Genomic DNA, 17,787 nt, shown 5'->3' on the forward strand with positions numbered 1-17,787 from the left:
TATTTTCACATTGCCAACCGACAGACCAAGTCTGATCCCCGGCTAGGGGACACACGTGCCGCTGTCTAGAACTCACACCGGACTTAAGACTCCATTCTTGGGTGTTACTCAGCCAAGAGGGCGGTAAAACCGCGAGCGTGAGCAGCTAGACACTTGCAGGCCAGCGATTCCCCCCAGGCACAAGTTAAGAAGCAGGGAACACGTGTCAGCCAGGCCAGAGCGCCCCGCCCCGGCCACGCTGCCGCAGCCCGCAGTGGGGAAGGCGCCGCGCAGGCTCCTCCTGGGGGCGGCGGCCTGGTAGTGTAGGGCTTGCGGCGGCCTGGCATGTCGGCGCTGGAGTGGTTTGCGCACAAGCCCCTGGGCGGCGGCATCTACTGGATCCAGGAGCGGTTCTACGAGTCCGGCAACCGGGCCAACATCTGGCTGGTGCGCGGCTCGCAGCGCGACGTGGTGATCGACACCGGCCTGGGGCTGCGCAGCTTGCCCGACTACCTACACTCGGCCGGGCTGCTGGGGCCGGGCGCCGGGCCCGGGGGCGCGGAGGAGGCGGCGGGCGGGGGCCGGAGGCCGCTTCTGGCCGTGGCCACCCATGTGCACTTCGATCACGCGGGGGGACTGCACCAGTTCGAGCAGGTGGCGGTGCACAGCGCCGAGGCGGGCGCGCTGCTGCGCGGGGACAACTACGAGGCGGTCACTTGGCTGTCCGACAGCGAGGTGGTGCGGCCGCCCAGCCCCGGCTGGCGCGCCCGGCACTTCCGAGTGCAGCCGGTGCAGCCCACCCACATCCTGCAGGAGGGTAAGGGGCAGGCGTGGGGCGGCTTCCCGGCGGTGGGAGGGGAGGCGAAGACCGCTCCAGCGCGCCTGGGCGGTATGCGTTGGGCACGTGTGTGCGAGCGAGTACACCCCCAGCTCACCAGCACTCACGCGCTTGTGTACGCGTATTGTGAGGCTGGGGTGAGTGGTGCGTTAGGCGACAGTATGTAGGTGCAGCGCTGGGAGTTGTGGGGTACGTGGGGAGGCGAATCTCCGTGTGTGTGTGCGCGCCTTACTGGGTGTGATAGTACAGCTAGATCAGATGGATTATGTGTCTCTTTGCCTTGCCCTCTGTTGGAGGAGCGCATATGAGCGTTTGTATCTTTAATAACAAGTCCTGTGGCTCCTTACAGACTAACATAGAATTTGGAGCATAAGCTTTCGTGGGCAAACCTTATGCTCCCAACTCTCTGTTCGTCTATAAAGGGTCACAGGACTTGTTGTTTTTGCAGATACAGACTAACGGGGCTACCCCCGATCCGTCTTTAGTGCTTGTCTGCAGATGAGTCTGTTTTAGACCTGCGTCATTTCAGCTTTAATGCTTCTAGATTGAATATCAGCTTATATATAGTGCATCATGTTGATATGTATCTAAATACATACTTCACTTGTATCATGTTAGTATATTACATGGTACAGAACTTGAATATAAAACCATTTTTTATAGAAAGGTGCTATCACTGGTGCATTCCTGTATGTTTGCACTGCATATTGTCATCAGTCAGGTTCCACTGAGTGAATAGTGTACAGTGCATCAGGATATATGTTTATGAGGAATGTCTTCTATTGAGTATGAATCAGGTGCACCTTCTGGTTTCAGCTCAAAGGTTTGTTTTGTCTGCTCCCTGGGCATTGTCAGCTTTCTGTGTCTGTTCAAAGAAGATGTAAAGTAAATCTGAGAATATTTTGATTTTGGTGGTGTTTTACAAACACTCTTCACTAGTGTGAATGATTCCACAGAGTGAAGGACAATGGGGAATTGGGCCTGTGGTTCACTAAAGGAAGATACTTGTCAACTGTATAAGGCAAAAATTATTCTTCTGCATCTGTTAAAATTCTGACTTTCCTGAAAGACTTCTGGCAAATTGGGAGCTGATAAACACAGTCAAGGATGATGTCACCTCCCTGTTTTGCATCTTCCGTTACAGGAAGTCTTTCTGGAGGTAACAGGAGAATTGTTTATCCATCACCAAAGTTTGAAGATGTGATGATGCATCTCTCCATCATGTACAGCAAGGATAGTAAATTTGAAGGGTGGGGGAAGCATAACTGAACAGTGAGATGCTTCAGAGTAGACTGCAAAATCTTTTTATTTACTACTTACCTCAGTTTTTGGTTTTATATTATTTTTTCGGGAGTCTGGACCTTGACTGTTCTCTGACCAAGATATTTGGATCTTGATCAGGTGTAATTGATTATCCAAGATTACAGTTGCATGATGAAGTAAAGTTCAACATTTTCTGTTGTTGATAAGAACATGAAGAGTTTTCATTCAGAATCTCTTTTGACCCAGGTAAGCCCCTGTATTCGTATTTGGTTAATTCATTTGAAGGGCATTGGAGTGGTCTTAGATAATAAATGGAAACAAATCTGAGAGCCAAATCTTCAGTTTCACTTCCTTAATTATTTTATATTGTAAAATCTTCCCTTATTGCATTAACAAAATGATTAATAATTAATACCTATATTTTTACCCGTTGATGTTGGTGTAAAGGAAGCAGTTTTCCTTCTTACAATAGCAAAGAAAACCTGGTAGAGAATGTACAGGGAATCATAAGGTCTCAAATCTGTTATTATCTGTATCATAGATAATTTTCAGTTAAGACTAGCCTGGTGCTGGTGCTTTTTGGACCACAGCCATTTTGAAAAAAAATGAGGAGCTGCTAAATATTTGAAACTACAGGGGCTTTTGAGTTGCATTCTCCCGTCTTCTGAGAGGAACTACTTTTCATTTCTGTAAATGGAACATTTTAGTTACTGTGAGTTGACAGGTCTTTCTTAAAATAAATAGAGAGTGCCTAGTTTTGTAAAATTTTTCTAGACTGTTCGTGGACAGATTAAAAGGAACTGTGGTATGCAATCGTACTATATTTTAATTATGAAGGTTTCTGAGAAAGCTGGCTATTTTTTCCAGTTCCTTAGGTGACTGTAATCTATCCTCCTTTCTAATGCTGTATAAGAGCATAAGCAATTTTAATGTTTTGTTTGTAGTAAGATGTTAAATAAGAAGGCCAGTTTGGAATAGTTGCAGCAATAAAATTACAGTAAACTTTCATATCCAGCAGTCTGTTATCAAAGATTCTCAAATAAAGGTATTTTAATCATAAGTAAATTTTAGTTGCATTTTCCGTAAGTACAGTATAGTGAAAGTAAATACAAATAAATACATCAACCACAGTATACGTTTACAGTGTACAATACTACTGCTGTTTTGTAAATAAAGTACTCTGTATACATTTTTGTTTCTTAATGTCTAATCTTGTTTTTCTTTAGTATTATGCATTGCTGGGTATACCTCTCTATTATCCAGAATGCTTGAATATCTGGCAGCCTCTCAGTCCCAGGGCTGCCAGATATGATAGAGTTTACTTTATTTGATTCTTTCACTGGGTGAAGTAGAACAGACTGATTTATTTGATTAAAAATATACACATGCTGAATGCACCTATTTAAGTAATGGTTTTTAAATTCCACAAAGGAAGTATTTAATTGTGGAGTTAAAGTATCCTTATTTGAGAGAACATGGCTAGTTTTCTTCCTTTTGAATATTTTATAACAGAGGAAGAGCTGTTGGGTATAGTTATGTGTATAATTTGATAAGAGATTATTATAAAATAATTTAAAATTGTGGATTGATTTCTCATTATTGCAGATAAAGAAACATTTTGAGGGGAGTTTAAATTGTGATAAAGTATGTTGTGCTCTCACCTCACTCTGGGAATGCAAAAATCTTTATTTCTTGAAAGTGGCAAGTGTTGTAAAGTGGGGGAAGTAAACTTTTAGCTGTCTAGTCACATGTTGACCACACTGTTGAATCATTTATTAATTTGTACCCAATTTGAAATCCCACTTAGTATACGTTATTCAGTTTCAGCTATTTCCCCTTCTTGTCTTAATTTTGCTGTTAACATGTGAACACCTCTTCCTCTCTTTGATTTTAGCTTTGGCCATGAGGAAAGAAAAATGAATGGTGAGGTCAGAAAATGGCTAAAGCAAGGTCTCCATCACAAATACTTTGTAAGAGAAGACCTCAGCGGCTAGGGTGTATGTTATTGTAACTGACTAGGCTCAGGTTCCCCAGAAACGAGGCTGCACCCAGAAGGCAAGTGCTATATTTGGTTTATTGAAAGTGTGACACCTGCGACGGGAGCCCCAGAAATGCCGCAGTCACCAGTGGGGGAAAAACCCGACACGTCGGAGCTTCGCTCGGGGGAGAGGCTGTGTAACAGGCCTCCTAACACTAACTAATAAAGCTTAAACTCATTTACATAAGATTGCTTAAAATTGCCTATGCATTACTTTTACTATTTCTTGTGGCCTACTGCCAGCGTAGCCTTGAAGGTTTGGCAAGCGTACTTTGTTTTGCAGCTGTTCACCTTGCACAAACTGGCCTGTGTAGGATTCTTCTGAGGGTTCACAGAGGGATTGGACTGCACTCTCGACGTTACAAAAGCTTCTCACACCCTACAGTTATGAATGGATCATAACTAACTACTGATTATGGCTTTCTATTGGAATCTGGAATATCCAGCAAGAAAGAGAGAGAGACCTAGGATGGTTTGGACACACATGATTATCACCAACTTAGACAAATTTAATTTGAAATGGGAAGACTGGTTGTGTAGCCACTGAAGAAACCAGTATGATTTGTATTAGGCTCATTTGAACTCCTTCGCTGTAGAATGTTCTTGGTACTACTGTCCATTCTGTTATACTTTTGAAAGTGTTGACAAGAGTCTCGGGGATGGCTTATACTTCAAACATTTTAGGAGTGCAGCTGTAGTGTTTCAGCAAAGATGATACAGGTTGAACCTCTCTAGTCCGGAATGCTCTTGACTGGCAAACTCTGTAATCTGGCATGATTTTAGTTAGCTGGGTGACCACTTATTGTGGGCATGGCCAAGTTTCCTGAGATCTGATAAAGTTTGTTTGCAGCCATCAGTTCTGGCTCTTGGTGTCCCGTGCTGTTATTTAGCAGTGATTTGCACCTAAATGTCTTAGAAGGGCCCAATAAGCAGTGGGAAGTGTTGGTAATGTGATAGAAAATATTAACTTCCCATCTTCTGGCAAATTCCCTCATCCTGCACTGATCAGGTCCTGAGGGTGCTGGATGAGAGAGGTTCAACCTGTACTATGCCAATGGGGGAAGTGTGTCTTCTTCTGTCTGTGCAGTTAGTCCATTTCTGCTATGCAACTCCATTACTGGGGCTGGCAATACTTGGTAATATAGCCCTGTCCCATATTTACTGTGAATGAGCCTCCATCTTTGCTCCTAGCAAGATGTATGAGAACAGCTGCTTGCCTCTGTATTCAGACCTCTTCAACCACTTACCAGTGTTTCTGTCTTGTATACACACTTTATAGTCTTTTATATCACCATGGAACATGATGGTGGACTCTACTTGGCATAACTGGTCACCTTTTGATGGGTGTTCATCACTCTCATCATGAATGCAAGCACCTGAGCACCAGGTTTTTAGTTGCCAAAACACTGGTGGTCAACCCTGAACCAGCTTTGAATAGGACTGGGTAACTGTTGCTTCTTCATGTGGGATTTCTCTACCTACCTGTGGTGTATATGTGGTCAGGATCGGACTAGGTCTTGTATTCTTGACAAGAGTCTGACGTCATTTTGCAGCTGGCTACCACCTCTTCACATGGCTGATGACTATGCTGTCAAATGGCTGGGCGCGGTGTGCAAAGGGTAATATGTATATCTACACAAGAAGCAGTGTGTTGAAGGGAAAAGTCCTTCTACTGACAGAGTTGGAGTTGTATAAGAGTCACTAAAGGGTCTCGATTTTTCACAACTTGAACAATGTAGTTCTACAGATGTAATTTTATAATGTAGACCTGGTATCAGAAGTAGAGGATTCTTTGACAAAATCGGACTGTCCTTTACAGCAGAGGTAGTCTTTTTTTTTTTTTTTTTTTGTTTAGATATAGTCAAGGTCCAGATTCCATAGGGGGAAATGACATTTAAAAAAAATTAATAAATAAGGTTTCAGTGTCTTTTCGAAAGCATCTGGTGGTCTAGGTTTGGCCTGCAGTCTCTGTCTATTGGCTGTTCTGACCACAGTGGTTTTTCCTTTTGTTAACGATGTGGAAGGAAGGCTGTTTCAGCTTTTAAAGTTTGTGTTGGGGGATTGAGGACCTTAGTAAAGCTGAAAACCTCTTTAAGCTACAGCTCAAAATATTTTTACCCAGCTGGTCATTAGTGGCTGGCTGTCACTTATACATTAGTTTGTATGTTGAAAACTTGGTTTGAAATGTGTATAGCCATGTTTTTGTTTTACAGTACTGCCCTGTACCTAGCAGTCACAGATCAGCAAAGCAGTGAGTAGGAAATAGGTTTTTAATCAAATGTCTGTTCCATTGAAAACATACATATGTTTAGCAGGTAACAACTGCTGTGAATTTCCAGAATCAGTGGGAGGTAATACAGTGACTGGATTCAGAATAGGAAGACGGGTTCTAGAGCAGTCTGACCTCCTAATTATTTTGCACTCCTGAGTGGAATGAATTGTCTTATGTGTCACACATCATTTCCATGTTGCTGCACATATTGGTGTACATAACAAAATTCATGTGGTGGGGGTGGAACCAAGGGGTTCTGAGTGGGGGGGAAGACTTAAGTGTCTAAGTGTGAGGACTCCAGTGGGGATGCAGGTTCTAGGGTGAGGCTCAGGGTGGGGTGGGGTGTGTTGCAAGGGCTCTGGCTGGGTGTGCAGGGTTTGGGGTGGGGTGCTGAGGGACTCCAGGTTTTGGGAGGGGCACAGGATGAAGTGCAAAAGATGTAAAGGGCTGAGGGTGTGGGGTGAGGCTGGGGATAAGGAGGTTGGGGTGCAGGAGGCGGCTCTTAGTTGGGAGAGGCTCAGGGTAGGGCAGGGGATTGGGACTGAGGCGTACTAAGCCAGTGGTGCAAAAACAGGCTTTCTGGGGCCTGTCTCTCTCTTGAAGGACCGAGATGCACCAGCAAGTATCTGAGGATGGGGCATGAGGCTGTGCAGCACACCACTCACTGCTCCTACTTGCAGAGCAGAGCCAGTGCATGGAGTCCCATGGCCCCTCTTCTGTTCCCCTCTCTGTGGGCCCTCCCCACCCCATCCACCTAGGTGTCAGAGTTACTGTGCTGGTCACTTCGCTGCTGGTCTCCCCACAGAGCTGCCCCAGCTGTTGCTACTTCATGCTGGGGCTGGCAGCAAGGGATGCTCCTCTTCCTTCCTGGCCGCATCAGCTTCGAGAGTGGGAAGAAGCATCTCTTTCCGCTGCAGTGATAAGCCTTTGTGTGGCAATGGAGCTTAGCAGGAACTTAGGTGTTGTGTGCCTGTAATCAAGCCTTCAACTTAATTTCTGCTATGCTGGTCAGTTACCAGAGACAGAGAATTGAACTGGTGTGTGTTTTTATTTGATTAATGTTTGGGTTCATTTGCATTCGATGTGTTTAACTTTACTGCATTTTCCAAGTTGTTTGCATTGTCAACTAAACATTTGTTCTACTGCGACAAGTATCAGAGAGTGAGCCGAATTAGTCTATAAGGTGCCGTAGGATTGCTTGCTGTTTTTGAAGATACAGACTTTTTGGAGCAGAAGCTTTCTGACGAAGTGCGTCTTTGCCCACGACAGCTTATGCTCCAAAATATCTGTTAGTCTGTAAGGTGCCATGGGACTTTTTGTTATTTTTTTATTGTTTGTTTGAGAGAACTAATATGTGCCTTGTCATATTGGACCTCTTTGGTGAAAGGATAAATTGGAGTTTGGGGTATTGGCCCTGCCTGAAGTTGGGCATCTGGAGGGAGGAACTTCCCTAACACTGGTAGGGAGACCTGGCTAAGGAGGAGGAGGTTGGGAACCCATTAGCTTTTCAAGCCCAATGGAAAAAGTATCGTTAACTTCTGGGAGTAGGAAGCATTCCGCATCTTTTATCTCCAGTGGGGAGTCTCCAAGGTGGATCATCAACTTTCATTCTCTGGATCCCCTTCTTTCACATGTGCTGTGCAGACAGTTCTTAAGCTTCCTATCTTGTCCCCTATTTTTGTGGGCTGGTAAGATCACAGCAGTTTTCAAGATATTAAGCTTAAAAATGTGGAACCTCTAGTTTCACCAGTAATCCAAATAATTTACAGTAAACCCTCAGTTTAACAGACTAATGGGGGAAAGGGGTCTCCTTTAAATCAGAGGGTTTACTGAGTCCCACCCTTGCCAGGCTCCCCGAGTCCCAGAGTCCCTCTCACCTCCAAAAATTCCTGCTACTCACACTCATGGCTGGAGCTGCTCCTGTGCCAGACCCGCAGCCACTGGAGCCACCCCACGCTCCTCCCACAATGGGTGGGAGCATATGTGGGTGCTGTCTGCCCACATACGTGCCGCAGCCCAGTGGGAGGAGAGCATGGTGGCTCCAGCAGTGGCAACTGTCCAGGCGGCAGGAGCTCTGGTGAAGTTTTTTATTTTTTTTTGCGGCGGGGGGTGCGGGGGAGATAGGGGTTGGGATTTAGGATTTTATGGCCCTGATTAAGCAGGCTCAGGGAACAATGGGGGTCTGTAACTTTCTTTTGATTTCATATATCGTCATCAATCTGGTATTCTGGCAAAGTAGTATATTTAGAACCATTGTAATCATTTTTATTGTTCTGTTAGTGCAGCTCTCAGATCTGCGTCAGAGTCCAGAGCGATAGCTAAATAACAAATTTTGATAGATCACAAAAATCAAAGTTAGGAGATAAGTAGTTTGTGTGTTTCTTTCTGTCCAAATTTCTTCATAGTTCAAATTATCTAATTTAAAAATTAAGTCCCATTCCACATTTTCCTTACAATGGTTGTCTTTTTAGAGAATATATATTTTGTTTACTGCACAGGCATCTGTATACACTTTTTGATTATGGTTTAAAATGAATAATAAATCATATCTTTTCTCTTAATATATTTAAATCTGTAGGGGATGTGATCAACCTTGGAGACCGACAGCTGACTGTCATGCATATGCCTGGTCATTCAAGAGGAAGTATTTGCTTACATGACAGAGATCAGAAGATATTGTTCAGTGGAGATGTTGTTTATGATGGATCGATGATTGACTGGCTTCCTTACAGCAAGATAAGTGACTATGTCACAAGTTGCGAGCGTCTTATAGAATTAGTGGATAGAGGTCTTGTGGAAAAGGTGCTTCCAGGGCATTTTAATACCTTTGGAGCTGAAAGGCTGTATCGTTTAGCTTCCAACTACATTTCAAAAGCTGGAATTTGTCACAAATTTTCTACCTGCGCTGTGAGGTCCATTGCAAGTTTAGCTCTTCGTGTAACAAATTCTAGAGTCTCTTCTTAGTGTCAGTTCGTTTTATTGTCAGCTATATAAAACCAAATGGCTTGTGAGTTAGTATTAATAAAAAACAAACAAAAGTGACAAATGTTCTGAAAGAGAAGTCCGGTTGATAATGAATGAGCCAGAAAGATTCTTATGCTTACTTTATTTTTAAAAATAACAGTATAATCGATAGTCATGTGAAAGCAGCCTTCTATCTTCCTGTGTTTGTTTTTTGTTGTTGTTTTTTTTTTTTAAGGCATGTTTGCACCTGGGTTAGGAATGCCATTGGACAGCAGTTTAAAATCTATTCTTTTTGTATGATTCTGATGGATACATATGCAATGCCAAAATAAAGTTTGACATTCCTGCCTAAAACTTTGTGGTGTCAGGTTAAAGGCTCAGTTTCTGTTTAAAGTGTACTTCTGAAGTGTCTGAAATGTAATTTAGCTGTTAGTGCTATATTTGAAAAGATAACTAACGTTCCATTGTCCTATTATAAGTACTATTGCAATATCCAGTTTTCAATATCCATCTAGTTTATTACCTTTAAAGTGAATGTAACTTGAACTGTTTGTTTACTATTTGTTTATAAAGTGGTTCAGTGTGTATTTTTGCTTTTTGGAAAAAGGGCATAGCAATCTGTTTTTTCCAACGCAGATAAAATAAATACATGAAAATTGCTAAGACATACTATCGCTTCATTAAAATTGAAGTGTGTATTATAAATGATAAATGAGTTTGTGTAATATAGTTACTATTTTAAATGGACACTGTCTAATTATTTTTATATATATAATCTTCCTCACAAGTTTGACAAAATGTTTTTTTTTTACCAGTTTAGCAAATATCTTATATCCACTATGAGTAAGTGGAGTTGAAAAGCCTATTTCTTAAGTTGGCAATTCACTTGGTTTTATTTGATCACACCAAATTATATTTTGGGCTTTACTCAGAAGAAAATGTCTGTGCTGTTTCTGACCTAACGTAAATTTTTGGAGAAAGAATGGTCTGTCATGGGATATAGTCAAATGAATAAGCACCCTTGTCCAGAATTAATGGAAGCAAAGCTCTTACATAAATTGTCTCTCTTCTCAGGGCTGTTTATTTCAAAAGCAGCACAGCAGATAAGGTTTAATAAAGGGGAAAAACATTTATTTTCCATTTATTTATATTTTTAATAGTGCCTATATAATATATGCTGCAGCAAAACTGTAAGTGAGCAGGACAGATCCACAAGATTGTGGCTAGTTAGAGGACAGGTTAGCCATGATATCTTGCTCTGTATCTTTCAGGAATCTAAATTCCTTTTATGTAAAGGAATGTTCACTGTGGATGCTGGCTTTTCCTGAAGAAACTTGGAGTCAGTAATTAAGCTGTTTAACCCAGCTGGTACTTTTCTTCAGTTCCAGAGAAGAGAGGCAAAAAGGGGGCCTGAAAAAAGTTCTTTTGTGACCCATCACTGAGTAAACTTCAGAACATTTGCTTTTATTGTCATATGCTCTTTGTGGTTTAATATTTTGAAAAGCTGGAAGTTGTGGGAGGCAAAAAATTCAGAATGCCTGAAGCATATTATAGCTACCAAAGAAGCTTGAGTTTACATTGAACTGTCTGCGACTTGCACCAGCTGTTGGAACAGGAGGCTTATCTATAGCTATTGGTAATTGTCAGATTTCTTCCTCCACTAAGTTAATGGGAGCTTTAACTTAATGAGTAGTGTATCCAGAAAACACAGTGTTGGAAAGATGCTTGATAGTATAACTGCTGCTCCAACAGAAGATCATAATTTTGTGGGTCTTAGAATAGCAAGTATTTTTCTATTACAACAACTTGTTAGGCAAATAATAATATCCTCAATATAAAATATCTGGAGGCCTTCCCCTCTCAGACTATTTTTTTAAATAGTCAGATTTTAATCTTGAGAGTTTGACAGTGTCCCTTTAACTTTAATTGTTTAAAATCTGTTCAGTTTAAGTACTGCAAAATTTGGGGTGTTCAGAACTATTTGTAAAATGTCTAAAGTGCTGTCAGTTAATTTGTGTTCAGTATCTTGGAGGCTTTACAGAAATACTAAAAACTTGATCTGTCTTCTATCAAAAATTATTGATGTTGGTTGTGAAAGTTTTCAAAGAAAAAAAAAACTTGTTACTTGCCATGGATAACTCATAATAAAAGTGTTGTCGTAAGTGTCCAGTTATAATTTTCATATGTCTTGAATCACAAGTGTAGGGTTGGAAGGGATCACAAGAGGTTACCTAGTCCAGCCCACTAGCTGAGGCAGGACCAAGTATATCTAATGTGTTTGTCTAATGCTGTTGTTAAATTTTCTATAATGGCAGATTCCACAACATCCCTTGAAGCCTGGTCTAGTGCTTAACTGTCCTCACAGGAAGTTTGCCCAGTCTCACTGTGCCTCTTGAAGCAGATTGAGCCAATAATATTGTCTTACCTTCAGTGGACAGAACTGTCCTCTTTATAACGGCTTTTAATACGTTTAAAGACTTATCAAATCACACACATGCTGGTTTCTCAAGACTAATTACGTCCAATATTTTAACCTTTCCTCATAAGTGGTGTTTTCAAACTGATTGTGATTGCCATGCTGCTATGGAGACTCTCTAGTTTGTCCCTGTCTTTTGTAAATTGAACAGTATAAAACAGAACACAGTACTCCTGCTGACGCCTTACCAGTGCAAAATACTACACAGATGAACCCTGCATTACATAATTCCCTTCTATTGTTACGCATGCCTGCACTTTGAAGTTTGACACTTTGAAGTTGCCACGGGGGAGAATTAGCCTAATGAAGTGCTGTGTATTCACTGCAGCACTTCATTAGTAATCTCCCATCACCCTGATTAGACATAGCCTATAAGTTTAACTAATGTAATGCATTTATTCCCTATCAAAACAAAAAGCAGTCAAGTAGCACTTTAAAGACTAGCAAAATAGTTTATTAGGTGAGCTTTCGTGGGACAGACCCACTTCTTCAGACCATATGCAGACCAGAACAGACTCAAATATTGAGTCTGTTCTGGTCTGGATGTGGTCTGAAGAAGTGGGTCTGTCCCGCGAAAGCTCACCTAATAAACTATTTTGCTAGTCTTTAAAGTGCTACTTGACTGCTTTTTGTTTTGATAGTGTATAGACTAGCACAGCTTACTCTCTGTTACTATTTATTCCCTAGCGACTGTATAAGTGACAGATGACACGCCATCTGGTGGTTCAGCTGCATATGTACAGTTTAGAACTCTGCCATCATTCTCCTGTTTGTTTTTATTTATTTTTTCCAATATTGTTGCTTTAATAGCTTGCAGAGCAACATTTAAAAAGAAGTTGAAAGAGCAGATACCACTGAAGAATAAAACTACTTATACACTTAGAGATTTCATCATCATCATCAATGACCATGGGCTCAGCACCCGTTGGTGTCTGATGCCTCACTCACCATTCCTTTCCATCTTTCCCTCTCCCATGCGGAGCGGCTTAGTTCTGTAGACTAGCTCCGCGCCAATCTACTTAATCATCCACCATTCTCTGTGAGGTCTGCCTCTCCTATTTGAACCATCATTATGCTAAATACCAGGGTCTTGATTTTTTTGTTCATTGTGCATTCTGCAAATATGCCCAAATTGTTGTAGCTTCTGTTTTATAACTACCTGCAAGCAGATTCTCTTTTGGTTTCATCTTTCTATATAGTTCCTCATTGGTGACCTTCTGCATCCATCCTATTCTCAGAACCTTTCTATATCAACTCCTTTCGAATGCCACTATTCTTTTAGAATCTTTTCAAGATTTTGATAAACAGGTATAGAATGTTTCTCTCTGTTCTCAACCCATTTTATTATTTTGTTACTCAAGAGCATTTTCGGTGATTAATTCTGAAAATAAATATATGGTTCCTTAAGCTGCTCTGCTTCACTGACTGCCAACCACATGCAGGGGCTATTCCAGTAATTTAGAGGTTAGCTTCTATTCTGAATGGAATTGCATGAGTAAGGGAGAAAATATGAAGGTACTATAGCGGGGTAAGAAAAGGAGGAAAAAGGGGGAAAGGAAGGGGCACAGAAGGGGCTACAGGGAGGGGGAACCTCAGGTGGGGTGCAAAATGGGAGACAATATAATAAAGTTGTGTGCTTTCATTTATAGAAAAAAAATTAAGGATTTTTATAGTGCCTTTATACCAAGTGCTTTACAATAGTTAGCTAACAGTATAAGCAACATTTGGAAAGATCATTAAGTAGACCTCAGCAATTTTCAAGCAGGCTGTGGGGTGGAAAAAATTGAGAACCACTGTTCTGAGAGAACAGCCTGTGTTGCATATGTGATGTGGGAGCTAAAACAGATATCCAGGCACATCCCATGCAGGATCCTCCAAGGAGCCTGTTTGTTGGGAGAAAGAAAAAAAACTTCATTCTGTTCAGGGCTGGATTCAGACTGGTGACCTAGAGGTGAAAGGTTTGAATACATGAGCATGCTAAGGTGTACAGCTGTTTCACAAATGAATACTTGAGAAGGGATCCTCACTATTGCAAACCTCAAAAGGTTAAAAGTCAAGAAGACACCAAAAGTCATGAATGAGGATTTTGGTCTATTTGCTGATTTTGAACTCCTGCCCATCCTTAATGCACGGTTGACAATATAGGGTTGCCAAGTCTCACAATTTTATAATGACAAATACCTCATTTTGGCACCCACTGTCAAGAGCTTTTGCTAGTGGACCCAACTAAAATTGAGGCCTCGTACCCTAGACACTTTTCAGCCATGTAATGAAAGACAATACAGGCTGGTATGCCGTAGGGTGACCATGTTTCCCATGGTTACATATGGGACGGGGGGGCGCTCCCCCCCCCATCCCTGAGCCTCAAGTGTGCTACTGCCACCCCTTCCCCAAGGCTTGGAGACGTGCCCAGGACAGAGCACCTGCAGCGCTCTTCCTCCACTCCCCCCAGGGTTGGAGAAGCATCCGGGACAGAGCAGCCACAGCGCTGTCCCTCCCCCAGCTCACCTGCTGTCTCCCTCTGTTGGAGAGTGTGTACTGTCAAACACTGCGTGCTCTCTGGCAGGCAGTTCCACCTGCACAGCAGATGTGGGACACTGTCCCATAAGTCGGGACTCCTTTTTGGTGTCCCAGATATGGAACTGTCCCACTGATAACGGGATGGATGGTCAGCCAACATGCTGTCACTGCAGCACGAGCATTAGTTCTCAAAGGTTGCTTTCCTCATCATGAAATTTTCTCACCACAGCTGGGACCCAAGGTCAATAGAACAATCTTTTCTTACCAATCTGCACTGGTTTTATGAGTCCAGAATTAACTCAGTGGTGTGGCAGGCAAAGTCCCAAGTGGAATTCATCCTGTTATGAATACTTACATACAGCTTGAGGGGTGCCTTTGCATGTTTGAGATTGCTCGCCTACAGGCATGGAGAACTGTTGGGTCCTTGCTGGTCAATAGGAATTCAAAAATGGTGACAGCAAATTCAGAAAGGAAGTACGGGATAGAGGCAGATGAACCACATGTGTTTTAAAAAAAAATTGTATTAAAAAACTTTTGTACTAGCCTGGCTTCTCACAGAAAAATCCCAGAATGCACACTGCATAGCAGAGAGAGAGAGAAAAAAAAAAAGAAAGCCTTCTGAGAATGCCATGTCCTCAGTTCTCAGCAAACTGCCATTATGGGTACAGAATAATGTGCACTGACGGGGTGCACACAATTACCATGGCTTGCATACTGTGCATTACATGATACCCAATAAAAAATGTGTTGCTTAAAACCCCTGCACAGACAAGCTTTTCTCCGAGTTGTAAAGGTACACTCTGGTCACATTTCGAGCTGTTTTTCTTCACATAAATGATTCTCTCATAATCACTGGACACAAGGAACTAGAACTTTAATAACACCAAATACTGAAAGATTCATGGTATTTCACGGTAACATTTCAGGAACAGGCAATGTAGTAAATAATGCAGAAGATATCAATAGACTTTGGACCTCATCTGATCTATGGACTACCAACCATCTTTTAAATAAAAGCAACTTTTAATTGCTTCACAGCCAGGCAAGATTCAACCTGGGAACCTGCAGGTTCATAAGTAGTACCGAGAGGCATCTCATTAATGCTAACGTTTCCCCTCTGAGAACTGAGCCTTGTTTGAAGCCTATTAAATTAAGTTCTGACCTTTTTGGAATTGCACAAGCAACATCTTTGGACTCATCAGCAAACTCCCATTTGCAGCTGTCTCATACACCTTCTAATTCAGCCACACCTTATCCATAAGTCGGTAGCTCCCATAAATGTAATAAAAATGCAAAAGAAAACAAATCCAAATTTACCTCTAAAAATGGTTAAGAGTTGAGTAAAACCTTGTTACAGATTGAGTTAATACCTCATTGAAATTAATGGATGTGAATGCACCTTTCAATTAACACAACTATAAAAGAACCACCCATCCCCAAACTAAAACAAAAGGGCTGTTTCTACACTTAGAAAAATCTTTGAAATAGCCATGCTAATGGCTATTTCAAAGAATACTAATGAGGAGCTGAAATGCATATTCAGAGCATCATTAGCATGCCACGGCACTTCAGAATTGCTGCTTTTCGCTCCCGCGTGGCTCATCCAGACAGGTCATTTTCAAAAGGACCCCCACCAACTTCGAAATCTTATTTCTATCAGCCGAAGAAAATACAAGACTCCTTCAATTTTTACTTCTAGCTAGAATATCGTCCGGGACCTGAATACTGACTAGTTGCAAGGTGAGAAGGGCGAACACCCACCATGTTTTGTTATATCTAATCATCCAAATAATTATTTAATGGTTATTATAGTTTTATAAATGTAATTTGCACCTTCAAATGAATCTATAATTTCAGATGCCAGAACCTACAACCAGATCCACAGCTCTAAAACTCAAGTACTGTGTAAGGCCAGGTCTACACTAGGCAGAACCGTCTATTTCAAGTATGTAATTCTAGCTATAGCAATTGCATAGCTAGAATTGGCCTGTCTGAAGTTGACTTACCTGTCCTCATTGAGGGAGGTGGATAGAAGTGTTTCTCCCATTGACCTACCTTACTCCTCTCGATAGTGAATACAGAGGTCTGCTGTCACCCCCAGAAAGATCGATTTTGCATGTCTCTACCAGATGGGTGAAATTGAACTCCAGAAGATCGACCCTGACCAGGTGGATCTTCCTGAAGGGTAGACATTCCCTAAGTAATTGATAGGGAAAAATCTCTCACTGTTATCCAATAGGTAGACTAACGTGCATCAGGGCATTACAATACACGTTTATTTGCCAGTGGAAACAAGGGGTTCTGTAGCACCTTGGAGACTAAGGGATTTAGGGCAGAAGGATATTTGTGAGACAACAACGGAATGTTGAGAACTAGAATTCTTTATTCCTAATCTTGGTTCAGGTTGAAAATTTTGTTTTAGTCATAACAGAAGCACAGCCAAACATATGGGAAAGAACATGCAATTTCTGGATGTGAAAACATAAACTACCCCTTGAGATAAAGAACCAGATTTCTTAACATGGAAGAAGTAGCAGAGTCACCAATCTCTGTATGGTATCTCCTAAAAGGTGTCATCCTATGTTAGTGTGGATTACAGACACACCTCTTTTGACAAAACAAAAAGCAGTCAAGTAGCACTGTAAAGACTAGCAAAATTATTTTGCTAGTCTTTAAAGTGCTACTTGATTGCTTTTTGTTTTGATAGTGTATAGACTAGCACGGCTTCCTCTCTGTTACTCTTTTGACAAAGTTCTTCTGAAAGATGATGTAGTAAAATGAAAAAGACCTGGTTCTGTTATTTAGTGGCCTGCTCAACCTGAAGTGACTACACCACCTAAGTTCTCAGACATCTTCCTAGTACAGGTTGCTTCTCTGAAAGCTGGTACTCTGGTCCAGCAACATCAGTCATGACTGTGAATGTTGCCAAAAGAGAGTAGCAGATGGTGCAGAACCCCCGCAGGGCTAGGTGCCAGAGCCTCTCCCTGTCCTGTGGCACAGCACAGGGGGCCCCCACTAGTCCTGCAGCACCAGGGGTTGGAAGGCTGCGGCGTGGCTCTGAGCTAGAGCCCCACCCCCACTTTGGGTCCCTGGCAGCTGGCGAGGCAGGCGCTGGTTGGAGCCCCATGGCAGCTCATGCTGGGGAAAGGGGTTGCAGCGCTTCCTGCCAGCAGAAGGCCTACACCTCCCCTCATCCAGCAAATTCCCTTGTGCGGGCTCAGCCAGGTCCCTCGCATGCCAGATCAGGGAGGTGCAACCAGTAGCTGAACCACGGTTGCGCAACCCTAATTCCTCCCACTCCAGACCTAAGCATTCAGGAAACCTCTTCATTACACGCTCACACACTATATCTTCCCCACACCGATCTCCAGCAGCGCGCCAGCCCAGCACTGTCACTAGCAGCCATCTTCCATGGGCCGCAGAGGCGCCTGGGGCAG

At 42.4% G+C, this 17,787-nt stretch overlaps 1 protein-coding gene across 1 annotated transcript; it reads left to right on the forward strand.

Moving 5' to 3' along the window:
• Positions 1 to 198: 198 nt before the first annotated feature.
• Positions 199 to 11,545, forward strand: MBLAC2 (metallo-beta-lactamase domain containing 2). The gene is made up of 2 exons (XM_074995339.1): positions 199 to 796; positions 8,969 to 11,545. Exons 1-2 carry the CDS (start codon positions 325 to 327, stop codon positions 9,352 to 9,354), a joined length of 858 nt encoding a protein of 285 aa, XP_074851440.1. The 5' UTR covers positions 199 to 324; the 3' UTR covers positions 9,355 to 11,545.
• Positions 11,546 to 17,787: the final 6,242 nt, after the last annotated feature.

This window comes from Carettochelys insculpta, chromosome 5, assembly GCF_033958435.1.
Source record: "Carettochelys insculpta isolate YL-2023 chromosome 5, ASM3395843v1, whole genome shotgun sequence".
In the NCBI taxonomy this organism is placed as follows: Eukaryota; Metazoa; Chordata; order Testudines; family Carettochelyidae; genus Carettochelys; species Carettochelys insculpta.

Bases quoted from the DNA above. Each gene is read 5' to 3' on its own strand.
- MBLAC2 (XM_074995339.1), top strand. From the start codon at position 325: ATGTCGGCGCTGGAGTGGTTTGCGCACAAGCCCCTGGGCGGCGGCATC. The intron at 797-8,968 runs GTAAGGGGCAGG...TTAAATCTGTAG, and splicing joins CACCCACATCCTGCAGGAGG to GGGATGTGATCAACCTTGGA.